The following is a 12,255-nucleotide window of genomic DNA, read 5'->3' as shown; positions in this document are numbered from 1 at the left end:
AGCATGAAGGAGAAGAGATGCAGGAGAGATAAGGAAGGATTTCTTTCTATTAGATTCTAATGACATTTGCAGAGTGAAGTGATAGAGCTCACCACATCTCTCACTGTTTGCTTGCTGGGTTTGCTCTGCTTTACAGCAAGAAGAATGTTCAGTGTGCTCCGGGCTATGTGGTTTGTTCCCTGTGGTGACTGGGGTATGTGGCATGAGCCACTGGTCCCCAGTTCATTGGATCCTTCTGTCTGGAGCAGCATCCCAGCAGACTTAGGCCAAAATGTGTTCCTCGGGTCAGAGCTCAACTCAAGCCATGCTGGTGGGCACCGGAGCATCTCCTTGTTATTGCAGGGATTCTATTGCAGGAAGGCATCTGCGCTCCTGGGGGTTGCTGCCAGTGGAACTGTGACAGCCAAGTCTTCAGCGTGGCCTCACACATCCTGCCCTGGACGGGAGGGTTGGTGTGGAGGCAGCAACGATGGATGCAGCACCCCCAGCAGCCGCGACTGCTGCTCCCAGTGCCTCCGTTAAAGGCTGTGAGCCGGCTCTGCGCTCCTGTGAGCTGTGCCTGCATGTTTGCAGGATGTCTAGACATCAGCCAGTGGGGTTTCCTTGGTGAGCAGGAGGAGGATGAGCCCTGCGAGCCTCCTCAAGTGTTGTTTGTGTTGTGTGGTAGCACTAATGGCACGGCAAGAGCTGTCAGCATGGGCGAAGCCTTCCCATGCGCTCCTGCAGCTGTGTGCTGAGCCGTGCTGATGGAGAGTAATTCTTGTCTGGAAGCGCTTTTTCTGATGGTAAAATTGCATCTATCAACAGGTAATTGCATAAACCCAGAGAAATGAAATCCCGTGTAAAAGCCAGCTCAGAGAAAATGCCTTCTTGATGGTGGCATTCATTTCCCCTCGATTCCCTGCTACAGGAGGTGGCAGATGCTTCAGCGTTGAAATTGAAATTAAAAGCATGACCTTGATCTTCCCAATGAGTCTCTTGTAGCCTGGGGCTGGACGCAGCCCTGGTACTGTGTAGGGGAGGAGGTGGGGATGGGCAGCATCGGTGCTACAGCGAGCCTGGAAATACCTTCCCTTCCCAGCAGGGCACAGGGGGTGCCTTGCATGGGGGTCCTCAAGGATGCCAGAGGGTGCAGATAGTGCTGTGCTTGGGACAGGTAGCACCACGGTGCCAACCCTACTGAGCACCACCTCTGCCCCGGCTGTGGGAACAGCCTCTTCCCTAGCAAACAGTGGGCAAAACAGCCTCCCCTCTTATCCCTAAGCCTTTAACATGGAGTGACTCAGCCTTTGCTTCATCCTGCAAGCAGCTTATCTCTGCTTTGGCTCCTCAGGGCCTTCTCTCTGTTCCTCCTTGCTCCGCAGCCTGCTCGAGCCGACCCCCCTGCCTGCAGCCCTCGCTTTATTCCTCAGCTCTTCCCTAATTCTGCAATTTGTCAGGAAGCCAAATGCTCCCAGAGCTGTTTTTTCCTTGGTCCCTGCTGCTGCTGCCACTCTTTTCCCAACAGCCTCTGTTGCTATTGTGATTTCCACAGGGTTTATTCCAAGAGACGCAGGTATCAGCTGATTAAGAAATGCAATTAAGCCTCAGCAACCCAACCTTGTGGCATTGCCAGCAGCGATGTGGGTTTAACTGGTACTCGGGTTTATTCACACAGCTCTGTGTTGCTGGAAGGTCCTTTCAGCCTCTGGTCTTTGGGGCTGGATCGTTGCTTTCTGCCCCTCACAGGCTGGGTTTGCTGGGATGTGTGTAAATGAACCAGCTCGTGCAGCAGCACCTCAGGTTTGCAGGGAGTATCTCTTATTCCATCTGATGGTATTGGGGTGGGGAGAGCAGCTTCTCAGCTTACCAGCACCTTGGGATAGTGTTAAAGGGAAATGTAAATGCCTTCATGCAGAGCTGCCGTCCTGCTGACTCCAGTGAAGTGCTGCAGTATGATCTGGCTCTTCAGGGCAGGATAGGTGGAAATACTGTCCTGGCATTATTAAATAGGGATCATAAAGCACATGGCTGCGTGGAGGAGCCCTGGGAGCCTTCTGTGCCTTCAGCTGAACCCACCCTGAGGCCAAGTACCTCTAAAGCATCCTTCAGGCAGCCCCGAGTGGTTGTCTGAGCACAGGGAGATGAACAAGAGATGCACTGAGGCGCTGGCACAGGGTGCCCAGAGAAGCTGTGGCTGCCCCATCCCTGGCAGTGTTCAAGGCCAGGTTGGACACAGGGGCTTGGAGCAAGCTGCTCTAGTGGAAGGTGTCCCTGCCCGTGGCAGGGGTTGGAGCTGAAGGAGCTTTAAGGTCCCTTCCAACACAAACCAGGCTGGGATTGTATAAACCTTCTCTTCTCCTTCCTCTGCATTGCAGCGGGGAGGTTTAGAGCTCCATCTGGGGCTGTGGTTGTCTGGAGGTACCTGCAGAAGGGCTTTGTCCCAGTGTGTGGGGAGCTGGGGGCAGCAGGGGAGACACCACATAAATGACTGTTCCTGGTCTTCTGCAGGTGAATCTGGTCCTGAATGAAGGGAAATCCCTGGGGCTCATGATCCGAGGAGGGGCAGAGTATTCCCTGGGCATCTACATCACTGGTGTGGATAAAGGCTCTGAAGCAGAGAGCACTGGCTTAAAGGTAAGAACAACCCCGCAGTGGGCTGGGATGGGAGATAGAGAGATTGAGTTTCATGAATTGAGGATGCAGGGCCACGTTAGTGGCAGTTCCTACCCCTTGTCCCAAGCCAAACGGGTCTCAGTGGAGAGGTGAGAGTTGGTTTCCTGGAGCTGGCTTTTCAGGGCAGGTTCTTTGGATGTTTTGGATATTAAACCTTTAGGGAGCAAGGTGGTTGTGCAGGGAGGACGCTTCTGGAGCAGATTGTGCCTTGTCTTCTGCCTTAGCACAGCCCCACACCTGGTTTCTCCCCTTTGAGACAGCTTGGGGATGGTTTTGATGTAGATACCTGAGTGCAGCCTGGACTGGAAGTGAAGAAAATCACTGCTACCTCCCTGAACTGGCAGGGAAGAGTTTGCTGTTAAAGATCCTGGTCCTGTGTCCTCTTCCTGCATCTCGCATCCAAAGCCCTGATGTTTGGAGCTAGTGTTTTGCACAGGGTGCAGAGCATGTGTTGAGCTGCCGTGGTGAGAGGAGGCCGAGCTGCCTGTGCCAGTGTCCTCCTGCAGCACTGGATTCACAAGCATCATGTCCTAAAAGGCAGAAACAGCAGGATCACCCTCAGGGATAGAGCAAAGCTCATCTATCAGCAGCCTGGCTTGGTGGGACCTCCGGCTATGTCAGGCTCCCTCTGTAGTCTAATAGGTTCCTACAGGGTGTCTGTGGGGTGACTGGGTCCTTCTGAGGCTGCCCTGGTCCAGAGTTGGCTACAGAGACCTCTTGTAAAGCGCGATCTTGCATCTCTTTCATCCCACCATGTACACACATCATCTCCAAGCTCCTCCAGCCTTCCCGCTGTACCAGGCCTCAGAACAGGATGGGACTGGGACCTCAGCTGTTCCTGCAGGGTCATTTGGGTTAAAATCATATATGTTCTAGGGGGTTCACCAGCCAAATAAGTAGAAAAGGGAGCTGTTGGACTGTGCTGCTCATGAATGGAGCACATTTGAAACACGGACACCTCAGGTTGCCGTGTTTCATCACTCAGGGTTTCTCTTCATGTGTGGTTTTGCTTCCTCCAGTGCAATCCCATGGGCTCTGAGGGACGGTTCTTTCCCTGCTCCTTGTGTCAGTCAAGACTCAATAGATGTTAAACTCCTCTGAAATGGTGCTGGGCTGCTGGGCATTGGTGTTAATCCAGTCTGATCCCCTCTCTGCATTCTGGTGGTCCATTTCTCCATTGATCAGCCCTGAAGGGTCTGGGGCTCAGCCTCCAGCTTTGCTCCAGTGGCCCCATAAAGTCACTTAAAGCTGTCAAAGCTGATAGCATGAGGTGTGTGGACAGTGTGGTGCAGGGCTGTGATTTAGGCTGGAACAGATAGTCTTGTTGCTCAGGTTGCTGTGGCACACAACATTGCATCTAACTGGGCACTGAGATCACCAGTGCTTTATAGACAAGCCATTGGTGGGGGTAAGGCAACCAGTTCTGGACTTAATCATCCTCTGCTGGCTCCTGTTTCTTTCTCCTGACTCTTCTTGACACCAAAGGGAAATGCTGAGCTTGGAGTTTTGGATCGGTCCAAGTCTTAACATCTCTCTCAGGTCCTTAGCAGGGAAATCATGGAATGCTTTGAGTGGGAAGGGCCCTTAAAGCTCCTCCAGCTCCAACCCCTGCCACAGGCAGGGACACCTTCCACTAGAGCAGCTTGCTCCAAGCCCCTGTGTCCAACCTGGCCTTGAACACTGCCAGGGATGGGGCAGCCACAGCTTCTCTGGGCACCCTGTGCCAGCGCCTCAGCACCCTCACAGGGAAGAGCTTCTGCCTAAGAGCTCAGCTCAGTCTCCCCTCTGGCAGGTTAAAGCCATTCCCCTTGGCCTGTCCCTACAGGCCCTTGTCCCAAGCCCCTCTCCAGCTTTCCTGCAGCCCCTTCAGGCACTGGAGCTGCTCTAAGGAATCAGCTCAATTGTGGTAACATTCAGTGGAAGCTCTAAAACCCACAGAAGTGTTCAGTGCCTGGGAAGTCAACAGGAACTTCCCAGTGACCCAGCAAGGCTGGGTTGAGCTCCCATTGAATGGTACCACAATTCTTCCATTGCAGAGTGCAGTGAATGACCTGGAAATCACATTTACCCACCAGTTCTTCCCTCCTGGTGCTGTCACATCCCTTCCACCACCACCTGGAGCAGCAACCTACGCCCAGCCATCTCCAACAGCAGAGCATTAAACGTGGCAGGGGTCGGAACTGGATGAACTTTTAGGTCCCTTCCAAGCCAAACCAGTCTGGGATTCGATGAATCCGTGATAAAAGGCCTTTCTTTATCTCCAGACCTCCCAGCAGCTCTAAGCTTACAGCCTGCAGCACACACAAACCCAGGTGGGAAATGGTGCATATCTGAGATCACATCAAGGCTGGCATTCAGGAAAGCTCCATCCTGCTGGCACACACACACACACACACACACACACACACACAGAGGGATGAAGCTGTGTGTGCTGCTGCTGTGACTCCTGTGTGTGCTGGTTTGTAGTGGAACCTTGGCTGTGCTGAGCTCACAGGCGTGGGGATTGAACCAAGGAAAGCAGCAGAAACAGGGGCTTGGGTCAGTGTGGGAGCAGTAACCATGAAATGAACAGAAAGAACTGGAGAAAACCAATGCAACCACTTCTTCTTTTCCTGCCTTTTCAGGGCTGTAGGAGATGGAGCCTGGCACTGGCACAGGGTCTGTGCTGGGGACAAACATCCTGTGACTCTGCAAAGTCACCCATGCAGCACGTGGAGCAGCTCCAGCCAGTCCCACTATTCCCAGCTCTGTTGGGGAGAAACAAATTGTCCTGTGCCTTTTATCATCTCTGTCTTTAATCCTCACGTCCCAGAGGGCTGTCCCTGCTGCCTTTCACCGTGACCTTGCACTGATGCTTGCACTGACATCCCCAGGAGATGCTGTGTACCCTGGGAGGTGCAGGCAGAGTGGTGCAGGGTGGCCAGCAAGGGGTGACCTATGGTCTGGGAGAGAAGGATGCTCTGCAGGGAGCCCCCAGCATCATCTCTCACTTCTTGGTGCCCTCAGAAACACTCGGCCATCTCCATAGGATGCTCCTTGTCCCTGCTTGCCCAAGTGACCTCCTCCTATGGTAGGGTCCAAAACCCCTGTTGGAGCTTGGAGCAACCAGGCTGGGATTCTCCGATTCTGCCAGACTTTTAGTGAAAACCTTCTTGCACCTGTGGCACCAAATCTGCATTTTTGAATGTTTTAATAACAAGTTCCACATTTCCCTTTAATTTTGATGGAAGGGCCGTCGATGTGGTGTCGAAAACCAGTCAAAACCAAGGCAGCTTCTCTGAGGCCCAAAAGCTCAGCTGGCTTCTGTCTCCCACAGAACCAGGGTCTGAGCAGTGTGTCGCAGAGGAGACCTAGTCCTGCCGATGCCCGTTTGGGTACCACTGCATCTCCATGGCCACGAGCAGAGCACTTCAGGTGCCAGCAGAGAGCAGGCTGATCTCTGCAGTCAAGCATTAAACATTCATACTCTTGGCCTTGGCTTTCTTCTGTTTATTCATGATGAAACTTCAGGTTCTGTCCCCACTGACATTCACAGCGATGCCAGTGCAGGAGCTGAGCTTGTTCTGCTCATCCCCATTTCTTCCTCCTTCATTCCTTTTGCAGGTCTGTTTTGTCAGGATGTGGGTCTTTAAGCCAATTTCTCCTCTTCTTGACCTTTACAGCAGAAATCGCAGATTTCGGGTGGCTTGCTTTGAACAAACAACTCAATATTGAGACGCCAGCACAAAGGCTGGGGTAAAAAGAGGCCGCCGCAATCAGTTTATGCCTATATATACATGAGTGAGTAAAAGAGAGACTGTAAATAGGAAGAGGTGAATGATTTTACGTCATTGGTTTTAGTCACAAAGCTGCCTCTCGAGAAGGGGCTCGTCTTTAGAGGTCTGCACGTAGGCAGGAAGCTATAAAAAGCCTCGTGGCTGCTTCGAGTCTGGGGAATCGGCTGAATAGGGAGCGGTGCAATGAGGATGTGCGTGGTTGCGGTGCGCAGATGGAGCCCGGAGGCGGTGTGGAGTGGTCCTTCAAACCATGTCACCCTGATGGGGACAGGCGGTGCTTCAATGGGAGGCCAGCACAAACCAGTGCCTACCCCAGGAGCCAGCCTCCTCTGCTTGTGTGCTTCCATTTCCCATTTGCATCTGCTTTGTTCCACATCCTTGTGCTGCAAGGTTTGGGGAAAAGAACATGTTTTCGACAGCACTGAACCCACTGTTCCCTTGCCTTGCTCCCGCATAAGGATCCTTCCAACAGGCTGTATTGGCCTCATTGGATGTGAGTTATCTGCCCCAACCCTGGGGAAGCTGATTATAACCTCTTTAGTTTTCTGCAAGTCTTAATTTGGACATTTCCACTTTTTCTTGCCCATAGTTTCAATTTCTTAAGGTCTCCTTTTGGTAATTCCTTGTGCTAAAGGGAGAATCCTTCCACTTCAGGAGTACCCATAGGTAATTTAACCTCTCTCCTAGCACATTAGTAGCATTTAATAAGACTCATGCTGGTGCCAAACCATTTGGCATCCCATTAGCCCCGTTATTCCCAGCTCAATTTGGTGTCATTTAGCATTAATTCACTTTAAAAAGCTCTCACCCACCTCTCTGTGTGACTGAATTCCTCCCAGAGCCAATTCTGATCAGTTTAAAGAGACTTCAGGTGCTCACAATGCTTGCCTTGAGCCCATTCGTTTCTCTTGATTGCACCTCCTGTTCTCTCTGGCCCCAGGAAGAGAAGGAGGCGAGGCTGTCATTTGGCTCTGTTGTTTCTGCTCTCTGGTTCTTGTCAGTCACCTTTCACATGTCCTGTTCAGCCTTTGCCTTTCAGGGTAGATTTTTCCTTAAGAAATGAGAATAATCCCATTTTCAGAGCTGATGCTGTTCCCTTTCCTTTCCTGGCTGTTTTCTGCAGGGAGGGCTCTCGCTGCTGCTGAAGGAAGGCACAAGAAAGCCCAACAATGCTTATTTTGCACATCCCGACTCAAACACAGGTCCTAGGACTAACTCTGAGCCTGCTGCAGAGAATCACAGAAGGGAATCATAGATTCCAGGCAATTTCTCCACCTCTTGTTACATTTCCATCAGGAGCTGGGTGCTCCTGGGCAGGAATGTGCCCACAGCAAATAACGTGCCAGGGTCAACTCTTGCTTTCACAGATGGTTCTTTTGCACCTGTGCAGTTTTGCGTTACCTTCCCAATTGTCCTTGACTTTGGAGGGGTAAGGGGATAAGGAGGGGGGAAGTAATTATTATCTATGTTAATTAGCAAAACCAATCCTTTCCAGCTCCAATAGGAGCCTCTCATCAAGATAGGTAGAGGTGGTCCTGTGCTGGGCACTGTGCTGAGCACAGCTGGAGCCTGAAGGACAGATACGGGTGAAGTAGCTTGTCCAGGGCCCCTCTGCTCTCCCTGTTATGGCTTGTCAGGTTCCTTTTGGTCCTCTCTTGAAAGGAGAAACTAAAGGAAGGCTGTTAGATCTGTATAATGTGAACAAAATAAATAAGGACATTTTAATCCCTGATCTGGAAAACTATTAAAGATCCATACTCACAATAATAGTATCGAATCGGACTTGGGTTTTCACTGTTTGATGCTGCAGTGAGCCTGATGCTCCTCATTTGAGTAGCAAAATCCACTCCAGTGGATTGCCCAGTGAATCAGAAAGACCTGAGGACTGATTCTTATTGCACTGCATGCGTGTTTCTCGTGGCAGTTGAGGCACTTGAGTCATCTCCTCTCCCTGTAGTGTTGGTGCTCAGCAGTTTTCACATTGTCAGCTTAGACCCAACAGAGCTCGCAGGGATGAGGAGTTTGTGGAGTCTGATGATGGGGATGCTCTCATTTGGGTCACTTGTCTTTCCCTGGGCTCCTTCCCATGTCTTGGTCTCTGTTACCAGCTCAGACTGCCTTTGGCTCCCTTTCTGCACTGAGAGCATGAGAGACTGAACAGTGCTTGGTGAGGGAAAGCACTGCTAAGCAGCAGTTAACCATCAGTGTGTTATCAGTGTTAGACTACAGCACTGCAGCAGCCACTGGGAAAATTAACCCTATCCCAGCCAACATCAGGACACCGCCTTTGCTGGAGCAGTCATGGAATCACAGAATGGTTTTCTCTTGGGTTGGAAAGGACCTTAAAATCATTGATTTCCAGCCCCCCTGCCATGGGCAGGCGATGGATCCCGGGTGCTTTATGCTGGTGGTGCTCCTGGTGTTCGCTTTCACCCCAGCAAAGTCCTGGGTAGTACTGGTGAAAATTGGGTGGCAGCAGTCACAGCCACCCCATAGACTTGGCTTCTCCCTGGAGTAAGGGAACTAATCCCAGTCCAGGAGTGAGCTGAGAGAATGGTGTTGACTCTCCATGTAGTTCTATTAGACTTAGGAATTCTCCCCATTCCCTTTCATCTCCTCCTCCGAGAGGGAGGTGAGGGACTTAACTGATGCCTCATTCTGTTTGCACTGCAGCACAAAGGGAATAAAACAGTTTTGACAGAGCTGAACAGAGCCTGTGCTTGAGCAAAGCTATGGAAGAGCAGTTTCAAAGAGGTGGCTGTGAGGAGCAGGTTGAATTGTGCTACGGGAGCGAGGAGGGATGGCACTGAGAGCCCTAGAGCAAAGGGAAAGAGGACATGGGGTGCTCTATGGGTGCTGTGTCCTGAGTGTGGCCAGGCTGTCAGGGAAGGCCCCACTGCAGCATGAAAGCTCTTGGGAGGAGCTGGGGAGGAAATAGGAGGAGAGATGAAATCCAGCTCTCTCAGCTCCTACAGTACTGCTTGGAGGCTGAGGTGGGACACTCGAGTTGAACCCTCCCTCCGGCACACAGAGACCTGGGTTTGGGGCTTCCACAGATGGTCCCTGGCCTCCCACATTGACAGGAGGGGTTGGGGCTGGAGGATGAGATGTTCTCTGGGGGTTGTTACAACCAAACGTCTGTAGATGCAGTTAATGGGGGAGACTGGGCAGACTGGTCTGGTTTGGGATCCTTCATAGGCTCCTCCAGGCTTCACTGGTCAGCTTGAGTGCTTGGTCTCCAGCCACCAGCACTTGGCCCATCTCCCTCACTGGTCCCCCCAGTTGCTGTGTCCCCAGTTGGAGGTGGGATGGACGGAGCAGCTCCTCCCTGGTGGGATTGGAAGCCATATCCCTAGCAGGAAAGCCCCCAGGCCATGGCAGCCTCACCGCATCCTCACTCCGCAGGTTGGAGACCAGATCCTGGAGGTGAACGGGAGGAGCTTCCTCAGCATCCCCCATGACGAGGCTGTGAAGCTGCTCAAGTCTTCCCGGCACCTCATCATGACGGTGAAGGACATCGGGAGGCTGCCCCATGCCCGCACCACCGTGGATGAGACAAGGTGGATAGCGAGCTCCCAGGTGGGGGACACCCTCGTCACCTCAGCAGGGTACGTGCTTGGTGCACCCCATGCAGGTTGGTTATCAACACAGAGCTCCTCTGTGGTGGACACAGTCACCAAGGGGTGCATGGAGCCCCAGGACCTGGAATGTACTGGGTACTGTGGAGCTCCAGTACCCGGAATGGTGGCAGCCAGATGCGATGCAATGTGCGTGGGCACCCTGTCCATGGGAGCACCGTGGCTTCTCAGACATGTGGCCCCCATGTGTGGGGCTTAGGAGACAGCATCTCTGGCCTGGAAGGCGGATCAGGGCTTTAGAGCACACTGCTGCCCCTTCCCTGTTCCCTTACGGGCACAGAGAGGGGAGAACATCACAGGTCTGGAGCCAGGCTCAATGCAGTGAGTGATGGGCACGCTCTGCTCGGTGCTAACTGCTCTTCTCCCTCCTCGCAGGGCAGTGGGTGACCGTGCTGCGGAGGTGACAGCCAGGGTAAGAGATACAAGTCCTTCCTGGTACCTTGGCAAAAGAAATCACCATTCTTGCCCCCTGTTTTCCATGGGAGGGAGGGATTTGTGTTCCTGGCTTGAAAGGGATGCTGGTGCTATGAGGTTTAACTGGCTCAAGCCTTTCTCCTCCCCACCTCATGTTGCCAGCTGTGTTTCCTACAAGCAGTGACATGACCCCTCTCCTGTGCCACTGGTGGGTCTGCAGCACATCTGGTGCCTCCAGCCTGAGAATGGTCACATTGACAGGCAAGGACCCCTGCACCCCACAGAGGTGACTCCGATGCCTTCTGCCTGGCAGCTGCCTCTGGGCCCTGCCAGCTCCTGGGGTCATTCCCGCCTGGAAGCAGAGCTGCAATGCCAGCAGGGCTTCTCTCAGCACCTCCTCGCAGAGCTCCTGTCTTTGAAATGGAAATGCAGCAGCGAGGTTTCACAGGTGGCTCTCAGTGATAACAGCTCTGTGCTGTTCCGTGCCTTGTTCACTCCTTGCAGCGTGTCCAGGATAGTCAGGGTCTTGGCTCCGTATCCCTCTGTGAGCTCTGCCAGCACTGCCTGGGAGGGGAGCAGCAAGGACCTCCCCTTAGAAACCCCTCTCCAAGGCAGAAGCCTTTCATCCGCAGCCTGGTTTGTCTCTCCCTTTGGTTCCCAGTAGCTCTTTCTTCACCAGGCTCTGCTTTAAGCTTGCAGCGGGGGTAAATGTGCCTTTTCCACAAGGTGGGAAGCTTGCCCTTCCTCCTGGCCCCATTTCCCCAGCTCTGCCAGGAAGGGAATGCAGCCTGCTATTGAATCAAGAGCTGGCCAAGGGACAACTTGTGAGCAGAGCCCTGAAGGTGCTTTGGTTATTCTGCATAAACTGGCTCTGGAGTTACAGGGACAAGTGACACTGAGCGAGCAGCTATGCTGGTGAAGCCTTGTGGACACCTCCCTCTGGTCATTTTGGAAGCATTCCCCTTCCATTCCCTTTGGTACAGGCAGTTGGGTGAGAGCAGCGGCCTGTAATGCTAGGATAGGGCTGGCAGCAGAGCCCAGGGCGAGGGGCTGTCCCCGCTTCCCTCCTTTCAGCCGATTCCTTGGCATCCCAAGCCAAAGCCTCTCTCCTGTCTCCCGCAGCCCGTGTTCTATCGGGGCCTGGCCGGCTCGCAGGTGACACTGAGCACCATGGTGAACCAGACCCGTGTCATGCTGGAGGAGCAGGCACGGCACCTCCTCAACGAGCAGGAGCGGGCCACCATGGGCTACTACCTCGATGAGTACAAGGAAGGCAACATCTCCGTGGATGCGCTGGTCATGGCGCTCTTCGAGCTACTCAACACACACGCTAAGGTGAGGCCCTCACCGTGCTCCGGGATGGTTCCTTGTTCCTGGTGGACTGAGCAGAGCCATTGGCACAGCAGATAAGTCTCCAAGGTTGTCTGCTCAGGGACAGTGGTGAGGGTGGAAGGCAAAATCCAGATGTAGGGCACTATGGGGGTTAGGGGCTGGTGTTTAGTAGCAGAGGAGCTTCTGGTAAAGGTTAGGACCAAACCTCCTCATGGACTACGTGGAATGGGTTGGGTTGTGTTGGAAGGGACCTTAAAGCTCGCCCAGCTCCAACCCCTGCCACGGGCAGGGACACCTTCCACTGGAGCAGCTTGCTCCAAGCCCCTGTGTCCAACCTGGCCTTGAACACTGCCAGGGATGGGGCAGCCACAGCTTCTCTGGGCACCCTGTGCCAGCGCCTCACCAAAGGCTCCATTACCTGCCAGCACATCCCGTTCCCC

General features: G+C 53.2%; 1 protein-coding gene across 4 annotated transcripts in view; it reads left to right on the top strand.

Annotated features, from left to right (window-relative positions):
* The window catches only part of WHRN (whirlin), a 38,401-nt gene that overhangs the window by 16,542 nt on the left and 9,604 nt on the right, over nucleotides 1-12,255 (top strand). For all 4 annotated transcript variants that reach the window (XM_057405871.1, XM_057405870.1, XM_057405869.1 and 1 more), the window contains exons 3-6: nucleotides 2,491-2,616; nucleotides 9,837-10,039; nucleotides 10,445-10,481; nucleotides 11,606-11,818. In XM_057405871.1, the coding sequence (XP_057261854.1) occupies nucleotides 2,491-2,616; nucleotides 9,837-10,039; nucleotides 10,445-10,481; nucleotides 11,606-11,818 (579 nt within the window). The remainder of the gene's footprint in view (nucleotides 1-2,490; nucleotides 2,617-9,836; nucleotides 10,040-10,444; nucleotides 10,482-11,605; nucleotides 11,819-12,255) is intronic.

This window comes from Pezoporus wallicus, unplaced genomic scaffold, assembly GCF_028554395.1.
Source record: "Pezoporus wallicus isolate ANWC-B61680 ecotype Strahan unplaced genomic scaffold, APGP_CSIRO_Pwel_v1 contig_4684, whole genome shotgun sequence".
In the NCBI taxonomy this organism is placed as follows: Eukaryota; Metazoa; Chordata; class Aves; order Psittaciformes; family Psittacidae; genus Pezoporus; species Pezoporus wallicus.
This window is presented reverse-complemented; position numbering and strand designations above follow the sequence as displayed.